Consider the following 26,621-nt stretch of genomic DNA (forward strand, 5'->3'; position numbering starts at 1 on the left):
GATGAATAGATGAATAGCCTCTTGATTAGAAATGTATGTATCTATCTATGTGCATAGGTTATGTACATTTATGTTTCGCTCCGTGTAAATACATTCGGAGGGTGCAGTTCATTTGTCTGATGATTGAGAAAGCGAACAGATGGTAGCGAGAACAAGAGGAGCCACTTCGAGCGTCGCTAATGTATTCTACTTACATTCTTTGTCGATATCTAGCGTCGCGACGCGACGTTCCGTGCCGCGCCGGCTACGTCGCTACCTCTCTCTCTCCGTTCCATTATTGCCACTGCTGTTGCAACTTGTATGATGCGACGCCGAATGCATAAGACTGCTGCTTACATACTTACACACTTACACCGGTCGCACTCTGTTCTCTCCGATTCCTCGCTTACGTCCTCCGGGTGTATTTTTCTGGAGGAGTTATTGAAGGTTCGAGACAGAAATGGGGCGAAATGAAGGCGACGGCACCGGGACGGTTCTGTTGGTGGCGGAGGTGGCCCAGAGGAACGCGCAATTTGTGAATGCTCGCTACCAATATCCTTCCTGTACGTGATAGAAATTTCGAATGGTCTTAAGTGGCAAATCGATGATGATCCAGCAAAACACAAAATTTATGAGGGAAAAATGGAACGTCTATCGAACTGCTTGCTTGGTAATGAAATTACAAAAAGAAATTTCGCAAATTGCTATTCACAGTGAGGAGAAATAAAGCAGGATGTTTTAATTCACTTAATCAAAATATTTAATTCAAAATTACCTGTTATAACGTATCGTAGTTGGAACTTAACAATTGCAAAGAAGTGGGCGGGTTTAAATGTCTACATTCAGGTGCATAGTTGGTTACCTATACATGTCTTCCATTAAATTTTAAATGTTTAACGTTTAAAACAGAGAACACAAAATTGAAAAGTATTAAACATTGTGTGCTATCGATGACGGTAGCTTCGTCGGGCACATTTAGTTTAATAAATAAATTGATATTTTCTTCAAACTTCGACAAGTTTGGCATTACCAAAAAATTGCCTCAGAGCGCCATAAAACCTNAATAGCGCAGTGAATAGTGATATATCAACAGTAGTGTAAATAAATAGAATAATTCATACCCTAAGTTTAGTAATAATTTAATAGTGTTTTAAGTTTCTTTAATAATTAGTGTAAATAAATAGTTTTGTCGTTATCAGTCTTAGAAGTTAATTTTGTTAAACCCACGAACACAGAGAGCTAGTAAGTATTAGGGTGAGTGACGGTGGTCACCTGATTCACCACCCTAAATTACTTCTAGTGATTGATTCATACATAAAACAAGGCATACTGATACTACACTTATGTATATGGACCAAAAGGGCATTCATACCTGCAATTGAAAAGGATAGAGATGATGATAAGGAACTTCTATTATCGTCAGTCCGTCATCATAATCTTGTTGTAGTGTCCAAAGTACAACCAAGTCGTTAGAGTATCGTTATAGATTTCTTCGAATTATACTCAAAGTCAAACCTCATCGGTTATCGATTACAAAATGAACTTTTTTCTGTTTGGTATCCCAAGGAATAACGTGCGATAGGATCAAACACCCTTACTTTCTAAAATATTGTATTACACTGAGTACTGAGTGACAATTTTTTGTTATTTTCCATTTTCCGTCAGGTTCCCCGAACATTTTATTTCTTGAGAGTTTTTCGTTTGCTATAACGATAAAGGTACCGTCAATTTTCACACATGTCTTGCAGGAGAGTAATATTACGTATAATTTTCTACAAAAGCTCAACAGCTTGGTGTCTGGTGCCGGTAGGGTGCGCAAGTTTTTTTTTTATTAGTCAACCCCACGCTATGAATTATTACGGCTTGAGGCCTCTTCTGTAGCAACAGCAGCCCCGTTTCTGATAGCTTATTTGTTAGAGTAAGAGCTCAGGGGTATCGCGCCTGTCGCAATTTATTACGTGGAAGTGAAATAAATGAGCCGCAGATAAACACGCTTTGCTTTTATTTTTATNTTAACGTTTAAAACAGAGAACACAAAATTGAAAAGTATTAAACATTGTGTGCTATCGATGACGGTAGCTTCGTCGGGCACATTTAGTTTAATAAATAAATTGATATTTTCTTCAAACTTCGACAAGTTTGGCATTACCAAAAAATTGCCTCAGAGCGCCATAAAACCTAAGACCGACGCTTTTTGTTTGTATTCAGGTAAATAGTTTGAACGCTAAGTATATTTACAACAAAATCCTTATAAATGTAAATTACATCTCAAATTTAAAATCCGTATATGGATATAATGAAATGATGATAATGACTAAATGGCTTAACTAATTTAATTGAAAAAATTGGTTAGTAATAAATACACTCTAGTCGGTGTTTATCAAAACGGGAAGATAGGTTTGCACAATTTCGATAGATATTACAAACGGTATTAAAAATAATAAAGGTCACAGACCGAATTGTCAGAGTCCTGAAGAAACACGACAGCGGAACCATCTTCAACCCTATGAAGAAGATCCAACAGACCATCATATCAGTTAAGGGATAAAAAGGACCCTCTTTCAGCTGCAGGAATCTTCCGCATGTCTTGTTTCTGCGGAAAGATTTACATAAGAACCATTAAGAGATTGATGGGAACAAGACTCAAGGAGCACAAAGGAAGCTGACACTCCTAAGATTAGGCTGTGCCTGAACACGCGATAACAAACACAACACAAGATACTCTTTGAGAACTGCAAATTGCTAGCTTCGGTCAATGACTATCACAACAGGATGGTTAGAAAGGTGATTGAGATCCCAAATTGTTCGGATAACTTCAACAAGAAGGAAGAAACCGTCAGACTAAAAGGGATTTGGAGACCAATATTCGGAAACCCCCAAACGGTACTGACCGGCATATTTCAGAGTCCATATCCAGCATTCGAGATGGAAGAACCTCTGAAGAATCTCACCATTCATGCTAGCGAAACCTTAAGAAACAACTCCAATCGACGATGGCCTTTAAACCCGAATCAGGGTAACATTAGTTCACCTACTAGCCACGAAATACTATACAATACTGTTCTGTTAATACCGCTTCAAAATATAATAAATTAGAAAATATTAACAATAACTTCTTTTTGAAAACCACCGATTGTTCTTAGCTTCGGTTAAACATTCTTTTTTTTGGACCAATACATCCTTCTAAAAGAAATGAAACAATTTTTAGAGTCGGTTCAGTAGCTTTCGATGCTACCCCTATAACTGCATACTGTTACATCCTGGCTTTTCGGATTCGAACAAAAAATTCAAATCACGCACAAGAGCTACATTTTAATTTGTAATTTTAAAACCAAATGTCAATTTTGTCATAAATAAGCTTTCACTGCTCGGACATCTCGCCTCCCTTTTTTATAAATTGCTACTGCCAGCACGAGCGCTTTGATGGAAGCAATCAAGAATCCCTTAATCCTTCTGGTTACAATGAGAAGTCGATCTATGAGAGCAGTCATATATAAAGTGCACGATTAATAGTCGATCGTAGTAGGTGGTAAAGTAGCCGTGGCCGTTAGTTGTCATCGACATTGTCGCGATATGTTACGATTGTATGCGAAAGACCGTGGCGCACCACGTTAAACCACGAAACGAACGCTTCGACATCAGGGTCGAGCGACGTCATTTTACGCCCCGTACTGTCGCAGTTAAGATCACAGGATTATGCCTTTGTCAGATGGCATTAACTCGGATAACAAAGACTGTGGCTCCTCCACCACTCGTTCTTCGATGTCAGTCCCGAGTTGATCCCTGAAACTCGAACCCATGAAGTTTATTACCTCGAGACCGAAAGCTTCTGCTTTAGCTTGACGCTAACGGCGCGTCGCCTGTGCCGAATCGGTCGCTGGTTGCCATCTATACGGTCACCGCCTTCGTAACTCCAGTTCGGCTTTTACAGCCCGGATTTTAGACGAACTAGAGCTGCAAGGATCGACCGGGACATAAAAGAACCAATTGCTGTTCTTTTGATAAAAATTACACTGCTTTAAATGCATCTTCATATCTGATCAAACCCAGGTAGGTTTCGTACTTAATACAATTTTAAAGAAATACGTTGTAGGTACTCCTGGTTTTGGTGAAGAGTCCACTTTAGTTGATACGAATGGTTCATAAATTAACAACTCTTTTTTCATAATTTAAAGTTTAAACAAACAACTAAAGGTTTCACTCAACAAATTCCTATATTTTTAGTAGTATGTTTCATATTAATGTCGTACTAGCAATATGAAAACCTCAAGTCAATACAGTTGGTGCAAAATGTATTAATTAAAATAAAAGAGCTTTTCGTAAAGACCAATTTTGCAACGTAAGTCAACGAAAAACGTTTGAGCGAATGCCCTTAACGGTTTGGTTAATATTGAGAGATATATAAATGTTTGAATGAAAAGTTGTGGAGCTTAACATGTCTATAAAAAATCCTTGACGACATATATCTGTATCAGATAGACCAGTCATTCAGAACCTGGGGGTTATTACCTCCGCGGGGGTTAATCAATTATTCTGTAGGGGTAAATATAGCTAGATAGTAAAAATATAAAATTAATAATGTTTATACAACTGTATGCACAATTGGTAAATATTGAACCAAACAAGATCACATTTGAAAATTCTGTGTTTTGACATTTATCTGCAACAATAAACTCAATGAAGCAATATTTTCCGAATATGTATAATCGTCAGTCCAGTTCGTGGATATTAAGACGATTTACTAGGGATGATATCATTATTAAAAATGAAAACATAGCGGTCAAAGTGGAATATCTAGGATACTACTTGCGGAGTGGAATTTTAAAATTATACATTTAGCACATTTTGGCGAAAATCTGGTGCCAAATATCCTGCTCCAGCTAACATAGCTTTAAAAATGCCAATACCCTTTGCCACCACCTATTTCTATTTGCTTGTATTGATAACATTTTAAGGTCGGGGTAAAATCAGTTTTCCTAATAGATCACAGGGGTAACAATATTAAAAGGGTTAGAAACCACTGAGATAGACTATTATATTAGAGTCGTGTTATTGACGATATGTTCTCGGTTCACTCCCAGTCCAGTGTAAGTAAATCTCCTTGTATTCACATTACTGTTTAGGTTTTGATCTTGCTCCAGTCTTTTTTTGTCAGACAAGATGAAATGTCATTCAAAATGCACGAAGTTTGCAAAATATCCACAGCTAGGCTTCTAATTAAGATAGAAAGCTCTATTAAAGCCTCTTAGTTTAACATAGATGGTGCTTGAAGCTCAAAATTTAAACTTTAAAATCAGAAGTAAGAAGTTCTGTATTTTTTTTTTTAAGAAAAGTTGTAATACACAATTTGAAATCATAATTTTTCATAAGTTTATTTATTTTTTGTAATTTATCCATCTTCGATTTATTGTTTACTATCTACATGGTGGAATGAGAAAGTTATCCATTTTTTGTGGGCTAATAAAGTTTTAGGTGGCACTTTCAATAATAAAATTTCGTATCTCATACATTGTTTTCTGTTTGCCTGAAAAGGATTCTCTATAAACAAAAAACATCCGCAGTTTTTAGCTTGTTATTCAAATCACGCCACACAAAAATTACGCGTCACAACCCTCTGAAAAGATATACTGCTTGGAAAATAAAAAAAGCTACTCTAGGTTAGAATTTAAATGAGTTTGCTAAATTTTATTATGTTACGAATTCAGGAGACCAAAAAAGGTAATTTCGTAACTTTCTTGAGCATCTCGAATTGTGTAAAATAAAATGGTTGCTCACTCTCTAAATTAAATATCTTTCAGTTATAAACAATATCACTATATTCTGAAATAATAAAAAAAATATAATTAATTTTTTTAATGAGCGTAAATAACACTACTTTTATTAATTAAACTCTAATTATATTGGGGATATCACCCTCTGAACCACCTTTTCTTCTTATATTGCCTCATCTTAACTAGAACTATTTTACCGATATCGCTGCAGCTAGGGAATGATTTGTTGTAGAAAAATTATATTCCCAAATGTAGGTTCTAGATAATTCTGATCTTCTTTACATATCTGTATTATATGTAACATTTATTATTAATTATTCAATTTAGTATGTATACTAAAGTAGTTGCTCTTTTGTTTTTCAGAATTCTTAAAGAAGTCAATAAGAAGGATTACAACATATTTGTTTGCAGTATATGGTGAGTTTCAAATTTTCTTATTTTCGTGCTGGGTTTGTCACATTGAAAAGGTATTTTTTTACGTAGTTTTTAACTATTCTCTAAAACTTTGGTACTTGTAAAACTCACCGAATCTAAAAAAAATATTTTGACTAAAACATAACTGACACTAACCATTCTATAAAATGGTGCGTTGCTGAAGTAGGTGTCATTAATTGTTAGTATTCACACGTTTCAGTAAAGGTTAATTTCATTGAATTACAGTAATTAACTATAAAAACTGTTGAAAATCTCTTATGAAAAGGATCATTTTAAGGACAATTTTCAAAAAAACTTTTTGCTTCACAAATTAGTCTCAAAAATTACAATATTTTAAACTACTTCGTCTTCAAATCTAACGTTTTGTAATTGAAGGAAGTCGAAAAACAGTCTTCTCTTTTTAGATACACTATCTACTACTCAAAAAAACAGTAGCAATTCCATTATTATACCTCATGTCATATGCGTTGAGTTGCAGTAACTAATCAATTTTTGAATATGGTTGATCCATCACTTCTTGGATAGATACATAAAATTATTAAGCGTTAAGTAAATATTGACGGTAAAAATCTCAGGCCCTAAGCTGATTTTGAGAAGAATAAGTACATAAAAAACTTGAACATGCAAAAACGTAAAAAGTATTTTTTTATGATGATAGATTAAAAAGTATTTAGATTTAATTTGAAACAGGATTAAGATTAGGTATATACGATGAATTAGAAAGATTTATCTTGTAAGTATTATTTGCAGATTCTTTCAAAAACAGCAAAACTTTGTTATCAAAGTATTATGACATTATCTTCCTTAAAAAATGGTAAAATATTCTTCTTGCACACCTTTTCATGCAATAATAATCCAAATTTTATTTAAAATCCTTAATCGCGAATATATTTAATTAAACATACCTACCTGTGTGACTAAAATATCTAATTCTTAGGTTATAATCGTTAGTAATTTATTAGTATAACGTACTATTGATGATTACCTTCTACTTTCTTCCTTACCTACAAAATGCTTCGCTTTGAATTCCGTGACCAAAGAAGTTTTTCATCAGAAATATTTCTTTCCCATTCACAGAAAATACAAAACCTGTAAACTTACTATAATACAACAATATAATCCAATCTCAGGAAAATTTAGCAAAGTAAATTTTAGTTTATACAAGTGTAGATATGTAGATAGTGAATGCATATACACTGCAGGATATAATGGTAGATTCATCCTTGGAATGGTCCTCTAAGGAAAAGCATTTTATCACTGGTGAGAAAGATTTCGATCTTCTGACACCTTTTATTATGTACATCTGTCACAGCGAATAGTGTCTGCGGCTGGTTAATTCCGCGACCAACGAAAATTATGACTAGCCATTCGGAAGACTTATTAGAAAAGATTATGTTGTTCCACTGTTGCACGTATCTACCATGCAGACATAAACCAGAACCGCTAAAACGGTCAGCAAAAAAGCCGAGTAACAAATCACAACCTTCTAAAATAAATCGTTTAATTTTTCGTATCAAATATAGCACAAAAAGCGTCTTTGACCTAATTGTAACACATTGTGAAAACTTTTTTTACAAATTTCGAGAAGAAATCAAATGTAGCATAGTTTTCCTATATCTTCTGGCGCTTTGCTATTCTCAGTTTTCTTATTTTGTATTTATGTAATTTGAAACTGCAAGAACAAAATCATTTCCAACAGCAGATAGAATTATTTTCTGGCGAACTTTCTATTTTACTTTGAAATAAACAGCCGTTACGGAATGCGAGCTTTAAACGGAAGATTTCCGGGCGTCCTCAACTATGTTACCGCTTAAACTGTCAAAGGTACGAAACTGACCATAAGAAGGAAAGATTTTTTCGGGAAAAAGAAAGTCTCGCTGTAAATACTTAACCGGAAACATATCCAAGCTAGTCGTGGTCCAAAATTTTATAAATTTTTCTTAGGATTCAATTCAATATTCGAAGGTTATTTTCAACAAGTCATTTTAGGTTTATACTAATCCAGACTGTAATTATTTATTAGTAAATCGCTTTCTATGCAAATTCCGGAATTTTTATGGGAATTAAGTGTCAGATCGAAATATTTTGCGACATGTACTGGTGCTTAAAATCTCTAAATCGTTTACCCTATTATTTTGCGATTTCGGATTAAACATTCGAAGCTAATCATGTAAAGTTTCCATTAATTAAACTGTTAACGTTCTACGATGAACAGACGTATTAAAACCTATATGAGACCAGATCCCAGTGTTTTTAGGCGCAACACCGCATCGACACTATTTTTAATCTTCATATTTTTATCCTTAAAGTATTTATATGAATTTACTTGTGACCTAGTGAGTGGCCCAGTAAATGTTAACCGTCGATCCCGATCTACAATTACTGTATTTTTCGTGATTTAGACCCTATTCAAACGAAGCAAATAATTTCAGAAAATGCTAGAAATGGCGCAGTAAAAGCCATCTGTAGCACGATGCTACATTTTAGGATTACGTATGCAGATGGCGTTTACTGCGCCATTTGTAGTATTTTCTGAAACGCACTGTTAAGACAGCAGGTAAAAGTTGGTCTGTGTTCTGTCGGAGCTGCCTGCGACGCGCTGATGAGACCCAAAAAGATCGAAATCGCGATCCGCGTCTGGTCGTTTCGACAGAATACAGACCATTTCGAATTATTGAAGCAAATAGTATTTACTAATCTGTTCTCATAGAGTGGTTCTGATCTCGACGACGGTCGCCGCTATATTTAAGTATTACATTAATGCATCGAGGTATAACTTTTACATCGTCTTTTCTAAAAGACAGGTACCTAAAAATATATCGATCGACCGGATAGGCGTTCAAGCGTTAAACACGATACGAATTTCTACCGTTCGCCGAAGAAAAGAATATCGATTGTAGAAACAATTCACTTAAGTGTGGTGTCAGCAACTGCACTTGCATAAAATACAACTGATAAAAAACAATATCCGTTTGTAAAACCGACAGTAATCATGTGATCTTGACACTTTTATTAAATAAGTAATTGAACGAGGCACATCTGCAAAATTCGATTTACTGAAGTTATTCAAAAGTGCCAATGAAAAAAATTGGCGCGAAATTGCTGCTTTTCAAAGAATTTTGTATATTTTTTATCACAAAAAAATCTTGTTTTCATCAAGAGAATAGTAAATCGGCAATATCACTTTTGTTTTTCCACCATTCAGGTGTAATTTCACAAAGACTAAAATCAGCGACACACGAGTCCGTGCCGACGTATTTACCGCATTTATTCGACACTATCCGGTTAAAACCACCGGATCAGCTTATTATCGTAAATTCTTATCAACATAATACTGAATTTTTGCACCTAAACTGATTCATATGCTCCTTCCTTAGTCCACAAAAACTCAAAGTTGATACTTGTTTTATGATTATCAGATTTATGTTTCCTGTTCGCACCTCAATAGTCTTCCCTTGAAATACTCTATCTTTACCTTGTATGCTTCATACAATAGATGTACAATACATACACTTACACACAAACGTACAGGAAGTGCAGTAACAGTCATTAGTGGAAGAGGCATTGAATCAGAAGTTGAGATCGTTCTATGTACGAATGTACGTGAAACGTACATCTAGTACGTTAGGAAACAAAGAGACTATTTGCAGCTCACGAGTGATTTTCAGATATATATTAAGTTTGGACAGGAACATTCTCTTGCAACCTCTGCTCTGTCGGTAACGGGTACCATAATATACCAACCGCTGTCGTAACCGCAATCGTCGCAACCAACCGGCACACAAGGCACGTTGACGCCTCGCGCTCGCCGCAAAACGCTCGTTAAACCCAAAGAAGTTAAACCGAGGAAATTCTCTGCACTGCATAAATGCTCTTCCTAACAGCTTCCGTTCGTTTCTTCTTCACTTCGCACAAGTTTTCGAGAAACGCTAATAACATCTGGAATTATTAAATAGTGACGTCAATTTATTCCGTGCAATTGCTTCAAAACACTTCTTAATTGGTCTGAAACCATTTATGATTTATCTCCAAAAATACGAACATGAGAGTCCACTCAAGTCTGAGAATTACCGAAAGCATCTGCTAATTATTTATATGATTTAGCTAAACTGCTCTTTGACTTTCTTAGATTATTAATCCTAAACGATTTATTTTTGGCTTTGCTTAAATACCACTGAACTTCTTGATCAAGCTTAAGTACTATTTAATAAATTGCCATATAATATACTTAAATACACTTAAAAATATAGGGACGAGTTCCTGAGATAGAAGAGTGGTACTTAGTTTATATGTAATAGGCAGTCATATAGAGCTGGAGGGATATACAGGGTCAAAAGATTAGTATACTTAGATTGCAGATGATATAGCAGTAATAACATCTAGCAAGGAGGAGTTAGAGATAGGACGATAAGGAGTTTAAATAAAATGGAAGCGGTATTGACAAAACAGTATTGCATTAAAATAAATAAAAGTAAAACGTAAAACAAAAATACTGGTATGCAAGGGAAGAAAAAGTAGGGAGAGAGCGAATATAAAGATAGGAGACGAAAGATTAGAAGAAGTGGCTGATTTTGATATCAGGACTGAAGGAATAGTAGGGATATAAAGCAGAGGATAGCGTAGAATCGAGTCGCCTTCAATAAAAAGAAGTCACTTTTATGCCCGCGAGAAAGGAATGGTTTAAAAGTGTTCGAAATGTGGTGCTACTGGCGAATGATGAGGATACCGTGGATAGAGAAGATTACAAATGAAGAGGTCTTTGGAAAGAATAGGAAAACAGAGGACTCTATAGAAGTCAATAAGAAATAGACGAGATAGGTTGGTAGGACATCTTCTCAAGCATGAAAGTCTAGTCAGAGACATATTACAGGCAGAAACAGGAATTAAGAGAGATAGAGGTAGACCTAGATTTGATTGCTGTTCAAATGTAGGTTGTTCTAATTTTGAGGAAATGCAAAGATTAACGAAAGGTCCATTTTGACATGAGATAAAGTTATACATCAAATAAAGATATTTGTCTAAGGGATCCAACAGGTGATACAACCTTCCGTGGCCTTTTCACCGAAGGTGTGCTCCTTTCGGAATCAGAAATGCAAAATATGTTTTTGTGTATAAGTATCATTCATCAGTCTCAGTCAGTGTTAAATATCTTATTCTTGTTGCTAATCTTAGTAGTGGTTAAAAGCTCATTCTAAATACATTAGAAGTATCGAATCTTTCTTGTATTTTTAATTTTAATTGGAATTACATAGGTACGTATTTCAAGTAAGGCATATCTCTGTTAAGCGTTTACTAATTGAAGCTAAAATATTGTAGTGAAATTCCTGTTCCTATAATGATAAGTGAAATGCTAACATTTTAAGAGAAAGCGTTGAATGTGTTAAAATTTAGCAAATTATACTTCGTTCACTACATCAGTAATAATTCCGGTAAACCTAAGATGTAAGATCAAAGGTCGTTAAAAAAATACGCCGAAGTAACGCCGTTTACATAAGTCTGCCTGTCTGCTTTTTAAACAAGACCTGATTTGAAAGGGTTGAAAAACGTTCCAAACATACTCACGTATCCGCCTGCATTTCCCTGCCACTTGCACCATGTAATTTGTTTTCAGTCGCTATAAAGAAAAGCGCAAAACTACGGACGTATCACATACATACAAATACCTATATTTCCCTTCGCAAAAGTATCCAGACACATAAGGCATATAAATAGACATATGTACATATATATGCAAATAATGCACATAGAATGTGAAATCACCAAACATCCTTGAGATGAAGTCATACATAGGTAGGTATTATGAGATTATGTGTATGGACTACATATCCTTTGTATCTCATCATGTTAAGACAGGCATACATACACCATACAAGTTAATTAATTGATTATACACCTAAACTGATGTAAATGGCTAACTCTCATGGAGTTGTTTACATTTCTCGCAATTGTTTTGAATTATACCGTAGCACTGGGAAGCATACTGATGGTTTGATTTCTGATCCAGCTTTTTCTGTGGTTTCCTTGATTTAGTTTAGGTTAGGTTAGGTGATGTAGCAGTCATATTGCATGTATAGTTCTTCACTTCTTTCCACTGACTTCAACTCGTCCAACTCATCCGTTTCTGCCCATCAATCATTACAATTCTCAAATAACACTGAAGAAGATCCTTCTTGTTTACCCACTACATTGTACAACAGCACCTTACCGGGACGGAGGTGGTTGTCCTCAGTTTAATTAGATATTTGGATTAACGCCGCGATTTCTGCCCCATGACTCCTTGGGCAAGAAATTACTCGATACGATTAACCAGGGCATGGAGACCGAAGTCAGCGTTGCCAATTCTGTGTAGGGAATGAGTGAACCCCCTAGAAGTTTATGGTGCGGGTGGGGTCTATCTAATCTCTACAAGGCTTAGCAAGCTTAGTATCCGGACGGATACGTCATTTAACCATCGAAGTGAACCGCATACTATTTAAGCACTACCACTACGAGTTTAGCTTCAGAACGGCTGGGCAGACAGGAAAATTTCCTACTTAGGGCCCCTACATCACTGGTCGAAGAAGAACTGTCATAGTCAGATTCCTTGCATTAATAAGTCCTTTTGGTCTGCGAACCAATTTTCGACATTCAGTTGGATCAATTGCGGGTAACTTAGTTTGAACGGTGATCATCGCGTTATCTTCTCTCAGGGGTCGATTCGGATTTTAACGTTCGATACCAAACACCTGGTCTGACACTTGAAGCGGCTTACGCAATACACCTGGAAATTTAAATGAGTGGTCCTCAGGTATAATCAAGGAGATCCTCATTGCTCCTGCGAGTGTGAGTGATGATTCTTTCCTTTTATTATCCCTTCTATTTCGTAGGTAAGTCCCCTCTTCCATAGCCACTCGCTTCGCTCGTCTACAAGATGAAGGAGCTTGATATGGGAGTGAAAGGGAGAAGAAAAAGGGAAAGCAATATCGGTCATTACTGCTTACTCTCTCATACTCATTGAAGGATATGGAGTGACCCAAACTACCTCAGGTAGCGGCTCCTACGAAGTTAAAGTTTGCTCGGCTCTGGTGTACCATAACTGTTGACTTCTTGAATGTTCACCCTGCACTTTATACTATAGTGTGAGTCGGTGGGACAGGCCTATACTGGTAGGAATGAAATTTAAAAAATGTCTTTTCTCTCTTGGTATACACACTCGCGAGCCGCCGCTGTAGATATCGGTGGTACTCTGTTCTGGTATCGCGTTTTGCAGCGTATATTGAACAAGAGCTTTGAACGTGTTTGGAGTTCTAACGAGTGGATTTAACGCGAGAAACTGCAGAAAATATTTGTTTCTCTTTTATTGCAACGCCTCTTGAACAGTCGCTTTAAAAACGAAAGAAACGGCTAAGGTAGAGTAGTACCTAATGCTTGACGAGAACATGTTTTTGAAAGACATTGTGCGTTGACTTCAAATAAATGCGATTTCGTTTCCTTTTACAACCAACGGACCTTTTCAGTTACGGATAAGTACATTTTCAACAAAAAAATCAAACGTTCGGTCTCGAGTAGTAATGTACATACTGACGTAGGTACACACTACACATACACACACGTTCCGGATTTTTATTTAGGCACGTGTCAAATACCTCTTATATCTGTTACCAGACTTTGTAAGGAACTCAGTTTATCGCATATAAAGGAGTACAATTTCTCCTAACGTTAATCCCGGTAGATTTGTAACCACTTCTCGTGTTTTTCGTTGTGTGTAGTGAATGTTCGTTAGTAAAATGATGAACGTAGAAATGTACTTGGAAAATATTGATATCTTATAACCAGAGATGTAATTTATTTGAAATGCTTGCATTTAAAATGTAAATACAAAAAAAATATATCTATTTTTATCTTGCATTAAGATACTTTTTTAAGAAAAGTATTTTGTATTTTATTTAAAATACTTTTCCAAACTCTATCAAATGATGAATGAAAGTTTCTCACATTGGCCATTGAAGGTATTAGAAGCTTAAACAAAGAGAGAGTACAAAGAGATATTCTATGAATGTCTTCTAATACTTTAACTGAAGAGAGCCCAAAAAATTCTAAACTCTTGGAAATGGATAATCTAAAATATTTGATCGATATTGTTCTCCGGATTCAATGTCATGGTCCATGGACTTTTGAAAGTCCAAATTGATATCAGCACCTGCCAAATCACCACCTATCGTTCCTTTAGCAAAGAACTACAAAATTCTATAAATTACGACAAAACAGCCCGAAAATATCGTAGTGCTAATAATAAGTACTTAAAATCCAAAATTCTTAGAAAACGATTCTAAAAACTTCACTTATTTGATGAACCTAAAGCTAAAGAAACTATGGATTCCATTTCATTCTCTCATTACAATGCGTAAAAGATCGGAAGCAAAATGGGGTTGTAAATATTTTGACATAAAATGATTGATGTTAGTTTTACATCAATAAAATTATTTGCAACCCTATTTTGGCTCTGATCTTTCACGCTAAACAAACTATTTTGGCATCAGTGTTTTTTTTCCAATTAAAACGGGTGAAAAAGGGCAAGTAAGAAAGCATTTAGAAGAATTATTTGTTGCTGAACTAAAAAAACTATAACATAAAGATAAAAATTATATGTCAATCGCTTCAAACAGAAAAATATGAATCATACTCAATTTTCGCAGCTGATGATATAGTGCAAACACCACCAAAAAAAATTCCAGTATTTAAAAAATGAGTAAATGCCTGCAAGGTTTTCTTTGACTGTAACTTGAACAGTTAGAAACTTGATGTGTAAACTTATTGAACAGTGGATTTATACATGATTTTACCCTCGGTTTCGCTCGCGTTGTTGTCCTAAATACGTGTCAAAGTTCATCGATGATCACATAAAATTAATATTTTATCCCTCGGAAACACTATTTTTATGTGTCTACAAAATTTCATGATGATCGAATGAATAATTAAGGCGTCAAAAGCCGATAAAAAAACAAACAAACTTACATTCGCATTTATAATATTAGTTAGGATTCCAAGATCACAAATTCTCATTAGAGTTTCGATTTTCGAATTTTAAATTTTACTTCACAGAATTAAAAACTAACCAAAAGGCCGCCTGTGTCTAACGCTTTCTCTCTATATATTAGGTAACATATTAGAAACTATTAATTTGCCCTTTTTCGGTATATAAATCCTGGAAGAGATAAATTGTCAGAACTTAATTCATCCTAGAAGCAAACACATGCTTATTCGTTATTTCTTATATAAGTATTTATTTCTTCCTGTGATTTTGTTGGACGTAACACATAATCCTTTTAGCGTGTCCTTATTCGAACCGGTTAAAGCATTTCTTGCCAGCACAACACTTCGCATTAGTTTTATGTATATACGCAAGTATTTATGTGCACACAGTGTACATAACGTACAAACCGTATTTCGTATGTTGTACTTGTATGTACAAGTTAACACTATTCTTACATCCTTATGTAACGTATACTCGTACTTACATGTGTGTATATATCGTATCTGTCTTGCTAATGAGAAATGTCATTACTGTAGTCCCAAGAGATGTCGCATTATACCCCGAGTAAGGGTAGTAGTAACAGCCTGTCGCAGATGCGACGCTTTTCCTCATTATTTCCGACTATGACGTAGTTGGTCTGGACTTAACGTCCCCTCTCTTCATGTACTTATCATTGTCCAAGTGACACGTCGCTTTTTGTCTTCGTCCCGAGAACGATGAGGAGTAAGATGGCGGAAGGTTCTTTTTAGTTCCTGTTAACACCGGTGAATATTTTATCCGAAGAGTAACACACGGTTTTACGCTTGACTGGCAGCTTGCGCTCGTCCAGATAAAATTAATATTTACAGGTCGAGCCAGAATTAAAATACACGTGTATGTCGCACCGAAATAGTAACATTCGCCATTCTGTAACAAGGATAACCGCTTTACACAAAAGCGCTATATTCTGTGAGGCGACAAGCTAGGTATCTAATCGATAGCTTCACTCAAGACGGTGTTTATTAATTTTAGCGTAGCAAACTAAATTCTAATTAATAAAAAGAAAAAACTGAAACAATTAACGTTATTAGCAATTCCTTTCCAAAATAGATTATGTATTACTTTCCCTAATACTTTACCCCGAGACATTTTTCATTGTCAACAGTAAAAAGAAAACCAAAATACTGGTATGCAAAGGAAGAAAAAGTAGGGAAAGAGCGAATATAAAGATAGGAGACGAAAAATTAGAAGAAGTGACTAATTTTAGGTATCTAGGAAGTCAGATAAGTCAGGATGGAAGAAGTAGTAGGGATATAAAGCAAAGGGTAGCGCAGGATCTAGTCGCCTTTAATAAAAAGAAGTCACTTCTATGCTCGCGAACGGTTAATTTAGAAATTCGAAAAAGGTTGTTAATGGTTTATGTTTAGAACGCGGTGCTATACGGTTGCGAAACATGGACAGTGGGCGCAGCAGAAAAGAAAAGGTTAGAAGCGTTCGAAATGTGGTGTTATAGGTGAATAATAACGATACCATGGATAAAGAAGGTTAGAAATGAAGAAATATTACAAAGAATAGAAGAACAGAGGACTTTATGGAAGTCAATAAGAAATAGGCGTGATAGGTTAGGAGGACACCTTCTCAGGCATGAAGGTCTAGTCAGAGTTATATTATAGGCAGAAACGGGAGTTAGGAGGGGTAGCGGTAGATCTAGATTAGATTACTAATCGTAAATAGTTAAGGATGTGGGTTGTTCTAGTTTTAGGGAATTACGAAGATTAACTCAGGATAGGAAAGAGTGGAAATGCGTGTCCAACCAGTCTTAGGACTGACGACCTTATGATAAACAGCAAGAAATCACCGTCTAATAATGTCCTAATATCTATGTTCCAACGTAAGTAACTACAGGATATTTGGTCAGAGAGTTATAGATATGTTAGAAGTATATATATCGTGGTGTCAATTAGTGTTGTCGTAAGACAATATGTCCTGAACAATTAGTGTTATCTTTTTACATCTCGACTAGAAATTTTCTTGGTTTATAGTCAGGCACACCCTAAAGCGAATTAGATTCTAATTTAGGACAAGCAAACAAAATCTGTTGAGTTCCTCATAAGGGTAGTCGAAATAGGGTCAGCCTGAACAATTATTGGAAAAATTAGAAGCTATCCATAGCTGAGGTAAGAGTGCCTCAGTTGGGCCTTAGAACAATAATATTATTATTATGAAGCCTAAATAAAGAACTCCAAAAATTTACCTCGTATCTTCTAAGGAGTTCTTATTCGGACCTTATGTTAGCGATCACATGTATTATGAATTATGGCCCTCCGAAGTAAAAACGTTAATATGTATAGACGACGATAGAGATCTGTTCATGATTACCTTCTTGTAGCATGCTTCCCACATCCCACCATTTTCACATCCTCTTAACGCTTGCTTCAACCTATTTTCATCTTCTTTCTTCTTCTTTTTCCAATATCTCCATCCTCTCACTCATTCCCTGTCCTAAATCTATCTTGTTATTACACTTATTTCCCTTCCTCTTTCTAACCTTCACACCCACCACATGTCTAGACCTTTCCATTTTTCTTAAAACTTCCCCTGTTATTATTTTTCTGCATCTATTTCTCACCAATTCTCCTACCTTTGACCACTCTCTTACGTGTTCCTGCTTGACTTTTAAAATCTTCAACGCTCCCTTCATCTCTATCATATCTACTTTTTTCCCCCTATTACCATTACCTTCTTCCCCCATATTTAATTCCAATATGTTCCTTATCCCACCTCCCCAACCTCTACTCATATTTTACTACCCGTTTTTATAACTGCTTCCTACGTCTTCCCCCATTTCGTCTCCCTTCTCATTACATAATTGGCTTACTTCTTTCTAATCTTAATACCCACTTTATATAACAATTCCATTTGCTTTTTTCCTCCCTATTGACCTAAACCCCATAACCTTCCCATCATAGCCCTCGCTTTCGCCACTTGAATTATAATATACATCTCATCCCTATTGTTGTAAATTAACACATATCCTAGGTAAGAATACTTCCTCAACTTTTCTGTCTCCATCCCCTTTCGTGCTTTTACCTCCCCCTTCTTCCTATTTTTCCCCCAAAATATAATTACAAATTTTGAACTAAACTAAAATTTGTTAGATATTTTTTATGCTGGGCATCATGATGTTACAATGAAATATATATGTAGGTACCTACATGTATACGTATATGTGAAGTATTTCTATTGTGGAATCAAATAGTTTTGTTGACAGACTATCTATCTGTACCGAACAGTTATTATGATAAAATATAATTCGACTTGGTCAAGAGTCAACACAGACTCATAAAACGATGACGGAAAGGATTTATTTTACAATGTTCGGTTACTATCAAACTTGATATTTTATTACACTCGCGCCAATAAAATTGAATTTAATGCTACGAATCGTTTTGTCATTAAATTTTAATTCAAAAGGCATCCGATTTAACAACGAAATATAAGTTTTACCCTACACGTTATTGCAAACTAAAAAGAGTGTTAATTACAAAAAGACAAACAAGTAACAATTAAGGAGTACAAATAGTTAAGAAAGACAATTTACGTAAATTCTAAAGGAATGCTTTAAATGGCCTAAAGCATAATTTCCGATTAATTAAATTTTATTTACGCACTTGTAAAAGCTGTAACTCAGAAATAAGAATAGCTCAATTCTTTTTAATAGATACAAAAATTTTTGTTCCGAAAAATGAAAGCTTTAACACTGAAATAACGAAAATCATGAAAACATAATCTTGTCCAGCAACTTAATGAAAGAGATTTTGCACAACGCCAGTAGTGTGCAGGGAGAATGTAAATAATGAAATGATTTTTGAATATGTAAATGAACCATTAATAACGATGAACTATTAAGCTCATTTTCATTTGAGCGGTTCTGTTACATAATAAACAGATATTGAACAGCAGAAAACCCTCGTGAACTGCATTTCTAATCAGAAAGTTAGTGTTTGTTACGCTGTATGCCTTCTTGGAGTGATTGAACTATTTTTTCAACATGAGCAATTGCAACTGTAACCTTTGAGCAATATGATTCCATATGGTTGCAGAATTGAGACGTCGTAGAATCAGAATAAATGTTTGGTTCCACCAAGTGCGTTGATTTTCCCCGGACAGGTAACCCAACGCTATATTTAGAACATGATTTTTACTTTTTCACTGTTTAGTGGTCGATTAATTAAAAAGCATTTATAAACACCTTTCCATTCTTCCCTACCGTTTAGAGATGTATTCTCGTTCCCGGTATAGATAAATGTCAGAAAATGAAAAAACGAACACTATTAAAAATACTTTAATAAGTATACCCAATAAAAATTGATAATTGTATTGTGATATGTCGTTACCCTAATTGGTATTATTTATTGATTACTACACTAAATTATTTTTTATTTCGATATAGTTCTTGAGTTTGGCTTTTTCTTGTGAACATGGACACATCAGTATCACTGATCTATTACAATTTTTGTCGCTTGCTCAGGTAATATATTGATTAACGATAACATTATCAACATTGTAGGCTCAATTCAACGGTTTCAACTTAACCATCCGGGTTTAAAATCCGCCAACAAAGAATTAAAATTTCATTAGTATAGTGTTTAAACTACCTTTTGTAGAAGATTTGTGTTCAGTTTGGGACGTTTTTAGTGGTAGTATTTAATATACTTAGGATGATCTAAAGTCCACAATAAATTATCGTGAAAATTGACGTAATATCTTCTTTCTTGTTTTATTTTTTATTTTACTTGCGACTGTGTTTATTGGCTGCGTATTGAACACGCTCTTATTAAATTAGGAAATGCTTTATGAGTGATGTAAAGTGGAAAGAGATAAACTAATAATAGTATGCGATGCAGGGGTTAGGTACGCTAAAGATCAGGGTCGGCTTTATAACTGCCTGGTTGGAATTATAAATTTAAACAAGCCTCTTTGTTTTTTTTAATTCCTGAGAATGTTGAACACTTTCTCTAAAGTCCAATGTTGGAATCGTACTGAAATTCTGATTCTCTGCATCTCTTTCTGTTCCACATCAATTGATGTAATGTTATCCCTTCTTTTTAATTAGTACCCGCTGCAATTCCTACCCGACATCTCTTTTCTACGCTTACGATATTCCCTATAACGTCTGTAGTGATTAAAAGTAGGCGTTCTGTCAACAACCGCTTTAGTCTAGTTAGCAAGTTGAAGGAAGAAAGTAAATGTGAAGTTTTATTGAGGACTATGCCAATTTTGAACGTCCCAACTATAGAATACTACTAGAACATGAAAGTGACACAGCTTATCCGGTGTCCAGCAAAATCACTATCCGGTGAATTTTTATTTGAAACTAACTTCGAAGAGGGAGTAATAAACTACACTTTCACCCAAAGTTTTTGTATTGTTTAAGAGCATTCAAGGAGAAAACAAAATTTTTATGACAACTCAAAAATTACAATCTTTGATTGTAAATTGCTGACTTTGCCGTAGAAGCAATAGAATTTATTAAGTAACTTGTAATAATCTCAATTTTTACATGTTCTTTTATTTAAATTATTTCAAGTTTCTTAATTATTACAATTAAATTTGTAATATCAACTAGAATACTTAGTAAATTTATTTCTGCTCGGATTTTTTTTTTACAAGTTCGAATCCAAATTGTAATTTTTATTATTTTCGCTTACAAAGCAACGGGCTTGTGGGATAAATTGTCAATATCGCTTTAATATTCAGGTAAATTTTTCTTTTTCATTTTCTCCGTGTTGACAAATTTAAAATTAAAAAAATAAATAATTATTTCCATTTTAAAATCCGCCTGCGTCCGCATAAAACTGGAAAGTGTTGAAATAATACAGAACAGTAAAATTACACCGATACAACGAGAAAGTTAAGGCTTAAGTTGTGTAGTCTGGTGGTGACTGCTTATTTTGTTACTGGGACCTCTGTTTTGCGGTTGCTTCGTTACATATGTATATTGCAAGTAATTAAAATACTACGGTAGGATGGATTTGCTCTCAAAATTATTTCAGCGGTCGCTCTCGGCTGCCGCTGAGCAGACTCTTCGTCGTTTCTCTTTTCCTTTTATAACTTAACATAAAATTCCGAAATAACGTCTGAAACTCATGCACAAAGGGATTTTTTCCGCAGAAACTTCAACTTATTTGTATAGTAGCTTTCTCATGCTATCCGCTTGCCTTTTATATTCCTATTGTGTGGCAATGTTAATGAATTATACGCGGAACTGACAAAACTAATTTGTAAATTACCAGGACAGAACAACACCTGTCTGATATTGTAGTGTCGTTTTTTATTAGTTTAAAAAATTGCAATTGGCAACTGTTAGGAATTTCGGAAACTGCCAGTGTTTGCATTTTTCAATCAATTCTAGGACGTCTCGTTACTACGAAAACTCTCAATATATAACTTTTGTACGAACTTTGGACGTGTGATGGGTGAGGTTACGTTAATTTGATACACCACTCAACGGTCTGAACAACACTGTATCTTACTATTTACAATTTTATTTACATAATTTACAATTTTAACATTCACAACGTAAGTATATATACAAAAAAAACTTAATAACATAAAAAGATATCGACAGAGAGTAGATAAAAATATATAATCATAACAACTTAAAACTAACGATTAAAAGTATGAGAATCAAAAATGCACAAATACAAACATAAAAAAGGTCAAATGGTGAAACGGTAAATCAAGACTTACAATTACACAGCAGCGAAGCGAAAATGCCTTCCGGTTTTCACAACTACACGCTGGGCTTACTAAAGAGTAGTAAGGTTGGTTGTTGGCTTACTCCCTCTTTCTTACCTGGATAGGTGAAATGTCGGAGTGTCTCGGTACTGAAAAAGAAACTTTTGAGTGTTTCAATTCCCACCAGCCACTAATGCTGGTGGGCGGGCAGTCCCTCCGAACTACGCCAGAAGGTAAGGCGGAAGGCCCTTTCAGCCTTCTTTCAGGAATCGTGGGAGAGGGTGGCTGGTGGTTCGAGTAAAAAAGATAAGACGGACGAAATGAAAACAAAAGAGAATCAAAGATTATCTGTGGAATATTCCTGTCCCAGTGTTTGTCTAAGTGATCCAAGAAACCACAGAAGTACTTGGACCAAGGCAGGCGGGCCCGGAATCGAACCGGCGTTCTCCCGAATTCTAAGCAAATGTCTAAACCTCTAGGTCATGCCTGTATCGGTATCAAAAAAAAAAACTTTTGGGTGTTTCATTCCCACCTACTAATGCTGATGAGCGAACAATCCCTCCGGACTGCGCCGAAAGGTAGGGCGGAAGACCGTCTTCAGCCTCCTTTCAAGAATCGTGGGACTGAGTGAATGGTGGTTCAGGTGAGAAACAAAAGACGGACGAAAAGAAGAAGATAATGAAAGATTAGCAAGGGTTCGAAGAGTGAGGTTGAGAGTAGGATTGTAAGGGAAGGGTGGAAACAGACATTAAAACGATTTGATTTTTTTTCGCGGCGAAAAAAGAAAATATGAATGGTGAGAAAAAAAAAAGAAACAAGGAAAAAGTAGAGAGGAACATCAGAGGGCATCTACAACCGAATAAGGAAGTGGAATATGGAAATAACAATACAAAGAGATAAATAAAATAAATAAATTAGAGAAAAGTTAAAATAGATAGAAGAGAGTTATTGTGTAGGTACAGGTTTGGTTGTAGTCAGAGGTTGGATTAGGTAGTTGGACAAGGGAATTAGGATGCGACGACGTGGGGAAAACCAGTAGTCAACGAGGATGGTCGGCGAATTCGGGGCCCAAGTAGGCGCAGGGTTAATAGAGGGCAAAACCGGTGTGCTAACGACGGCCAGATAAGAAAAATACTTACACTTGCTCGTGTATCTTTCAGTAGTTGGTTTCGCTATAGTGTATGTATCAAATCAAACGAGAAGGTACGAAAAATGAATATACTTGTACCAGGTATATACTTATGTAAAAACTTCATCCTAAATTGCTTTTTAAAAAAACTCCACTCTTAAGTCTTACCTCTCACTCTACAATTGTCTTTCAGCTAAAAACTTACTTTTCCAATTCCTAACTATCTTCGTCTGGTTTCTTGAATTTCCCAAGAGGAATCGATACAGCAAAGCATCATAAACAGACTCATTTAGAGTGTCTGCGTATGTACGTACATGTACTCTCATACACAATGGGTATTCTCGGTTAATCTCAGTTAATGATTACCTTTTAGGATCTTGTAAGACCAACCGGCACTATGCATAATGATACTCCCGTACGGCCTCACACGAAGGCCTATAGTTTAAGCATATGTTTTCATCATAAAACAAAAAACTCGTTGGAAATAAAAAATTTCATACTCTAAATTCTAATTAAATTAAACTAAATTAAATATGGAAAGTTTCTAATTTATCAATAAATATGTGTCCCCATTCTGAAACATGGTTAGCAAATTTTTTTTCATGTTCAAGTGCACATTTTTGGAAATTTTCCCTGCTTATCTAATACAAACGTTAGGACAAGACTCGTAGTTAGTTTATAATATCCAAAGCACTTTCCTTTATCAAATTTATCTTATACTACATGTTGTCGCCGTAGTTTGACGACTTTATTTGTATTACTGTAGGGGCCAGTTTTCGGAATTACGCAAATGTAATTTGTTGATATAAACTGCACTTGGTTTTAACTATATATTTAAAACACTTAACTAAGGATTAACAAACACTAACAAAACAACTTACCAACAAAAAACTTAACTTATTTAGAGAGTGGACTGTATAATTGGAATGAATGAAAATCTAACACGAACGAAAAGAGCGAATGATTGAATTGAAGGCCAAATTGCAACTGTCTGAAAATGACTGAAGTTCTGAAATTAGAAAAAATGGAAAAGTGGAGGAAATAGTTTAGGGGTGGAATTAAATTCAAATTGGAAAAGGTTGATTGGTTGGAGAAAAAGTAGAAGATCGTGATTTTTTATGAAATGAAGACAGGAATACAGAGGGGTTGAGAGATAGTGGGAGTACCAGAGGGCATTAACCGGTACTTGGGGTACCGACACACGTGCAAGGCATCTTTAGAAATGTACCGTTTGCGTCGATTTCTGGGAAACATAACCCAAGCGAAACCCCAATTGAACTTTATTGGGGTGTTCGTGTTTGAATAAAAGAAATTGAATATTACAATATAAACTAGACACAATGGTCAATAAAATCTGTTGAATTTCGATGGTCGGCAAACTACAATTCCCAAATAACTGCTGTAAAATGTATACAATTGAAAATATTGTAATAATAATAAAATAACCATTCCACTAGAAATATAAATATAGATGCTGAAAAATATACAAATAACAAAATGAATATTACGACTCAACACTACATTTCATTATTTTTTTAAAATTAGAAACAAGAACCATATGATATTATTTTTTAATATCATCAAGTTCCTAGGTTTATTAAGCACTGTTACCCTGGACAATACAAAATCGATCGCCAATCTTCTTTGAATTAGATAATTTTAATTTAAGAAAATATTTAACCAAATTCGTCGACTTTTCAATTAATTTTAGTGATAATATTAATAATTTCGTAACTCACCAAAAAAATATGACTCAAGAGGGTCACGTACTCCTTCTGTAAACTTATCTGGACGCCAAAACATTAAAGTCAGTCAAATTTTCTGAAACAAACTTTTGGATTGGAAGTATTTAACCTTTATTTTTTTCAAAAATGTTTTCCTGGTTCAGCATGATCAAAGGAATCGAAAAGAACAATTAAAAAGCTACAAAACTAACAAAACTTTCGTTTCTCTGAAAATACAAACAATTTTAAGAAAAAATATTATTTAGATACCTACTTCACAAATGTAAGCTGCGCAAGAAATTAAATTCGAATTGTTTGAATTAAGAAGATGAAGAAAAGTGCCGGATGAAATTTCGTCAGAAGAATTTCGCGTAAACATTTCCTGGTGTCTTTTCAATTATGAAAGGCCTGCTTCTTCAGTGAGAAAACTTGTGAAAGAAATATCCGGTTAAGAAGTCGCAATTACAGCTAAAGAAAAATCTCGTTCCTCCATTTAAAGAATCCTTTGCTTTTAACTCGAGCCGAGGCAGCAAGATTTCTTAATTTAGCAAAACCTTTTTCGTCCATTCCGTCGCTCGTTGCTTTGAAATAATTTTGAAAAGGGACTCGCTCACGTTAACTGCTACACAAAATAGTTCTAATTAAGAATTTACAACATCGCATCGCACCGTGTCATCAACGAAACGAAAGCATATTAGTATATAATTATGTCTAATGCGCGGCAATCAACTTAACTGTCCACTTTTTCTAACAAATTTAAAAACGGCCGTTTTCTTAAATTATCCATTACTTTTGTATTAAGTAATGTAAAACGTTACACTAGCAAGAATTGAGCAGTCAAATTGAGAACTTCTTTTCGATAATCGCATTAGCAGTGGGCATCTACAACCGAATAAGGAAGTGGAATATGGAAATAACAATACAAAGAGATAAATAAAATAAATAAATTAGAGAAAAGTTAAAATAGATAGAAGAGAGTTATTGTGTAGGTACAGGTTTGGTTGTAGTCAGAGGTTGGATTAGGTAGTTGGACAAGGGAATTAGGATGCGACGACGTGGGGAAAACCAGTAGTCAACGAGGATGGTCGGCGAATTCGGGGCCCAAGTAGGCGCAGGGTTAATAGAGGGCAAAACCGGTGTGCTAACGACGGCCAGATAAGAAAAATACTTACACTTGCTCGTGTATCTTTCAGTAGTTGGTTTCGCTATAGTGTATGTATCAAATCAAACGAGAAGGTACGAAAAATGAATATACTTGTACCAGGTATATACTTATGTAAAAACTTCATCCTAAATTGCTTTTTAAAAAAACTCCACTCTTAAGTCTTACCTCTCACTCTACAATTGTCTTTCAGCTAAAAACTTACTTTTCCAATTCCTAACTATCTTCGTCTGGTTTCTTGAATTTCCCAAGAGGAATCGATACAGCAAAGCATCATAAACAGACTCATTTAGAGTGTCTGCGTATGTACGTACATGTACTCTCATACACAATGGGTATTCTCGGTTAATCTCAGTTAATGATTACCTTTTAGGATCTTGTAAGACCAACCGGCACTATGCATAATGATACTCCCGTACGGCCTCACACGAAGGCCTATAGTTTAAGCATATGTTTTCATCATAAAACAAAAAACTCGTTGGAAATAAAAAATTTCATACTCTAAATTCTAATTAAATTAAACTAAATTAAATATGGAAAGTTTCTAATTTATCAATAAATATGTGTCCCCATTCTGAAACATGGTTAGCAAATTTTTTTTCATGTTCAAGTGCACATTTTTGGAAATTTTCCCTGCTTATCTAATACAAACGTTAGGACAAGACTCGTAGTTAGTTTATAATATCCA

The 26,621-nt window shown here is 35.1% G+C and overlaps 1 protein-coding gene across 1 annotated transcript in view; it reads left to right on the forward strand.

Annotated features, from left to right (window-relative positions):
* Nucleotides 1-439: 439 nt before the first annotated feature.
* The window catches only part of LOC108744326 (2',5'-phosphodiesterase 12-like), an 83,649-nt gene continuing 57,467 nt past the window's right edge, over nucleotides 440-26,621 (forward strand). The window contains exons 1-3 of the mRNA XM_018480032.1: nucleotides 440-542; nucleotides 2,726-2,995; nucleotides 6,114-6,167. Coding sequence (XP_018335534.1) covers nucleotides 440-542; nucleotides 2,726-2,995; nucleotides 6,114-6,167 — 427 coding nt within the window. The remainder of the gene's footprint in view (nucleotides 543-2,725; nucleotides 2,996-6,113; nucleotides 6,168-26,621) is intronic.

This window comes from Agrilus planipennis, unplaced genomic scaffold (genome assembly GCF_000699045.2).
Source record: "Agrilus planipennis isolate EAB-ADULT unplaced genomic scaffold, Apla_2.0 scaffold17, whole genome shotgun sequence".
NCBI lineage: Eukaryota > Metazoa > Arthropoda > Insecta > Coleoptera > Buprestidae > Agrilus > Agrilus planipennis.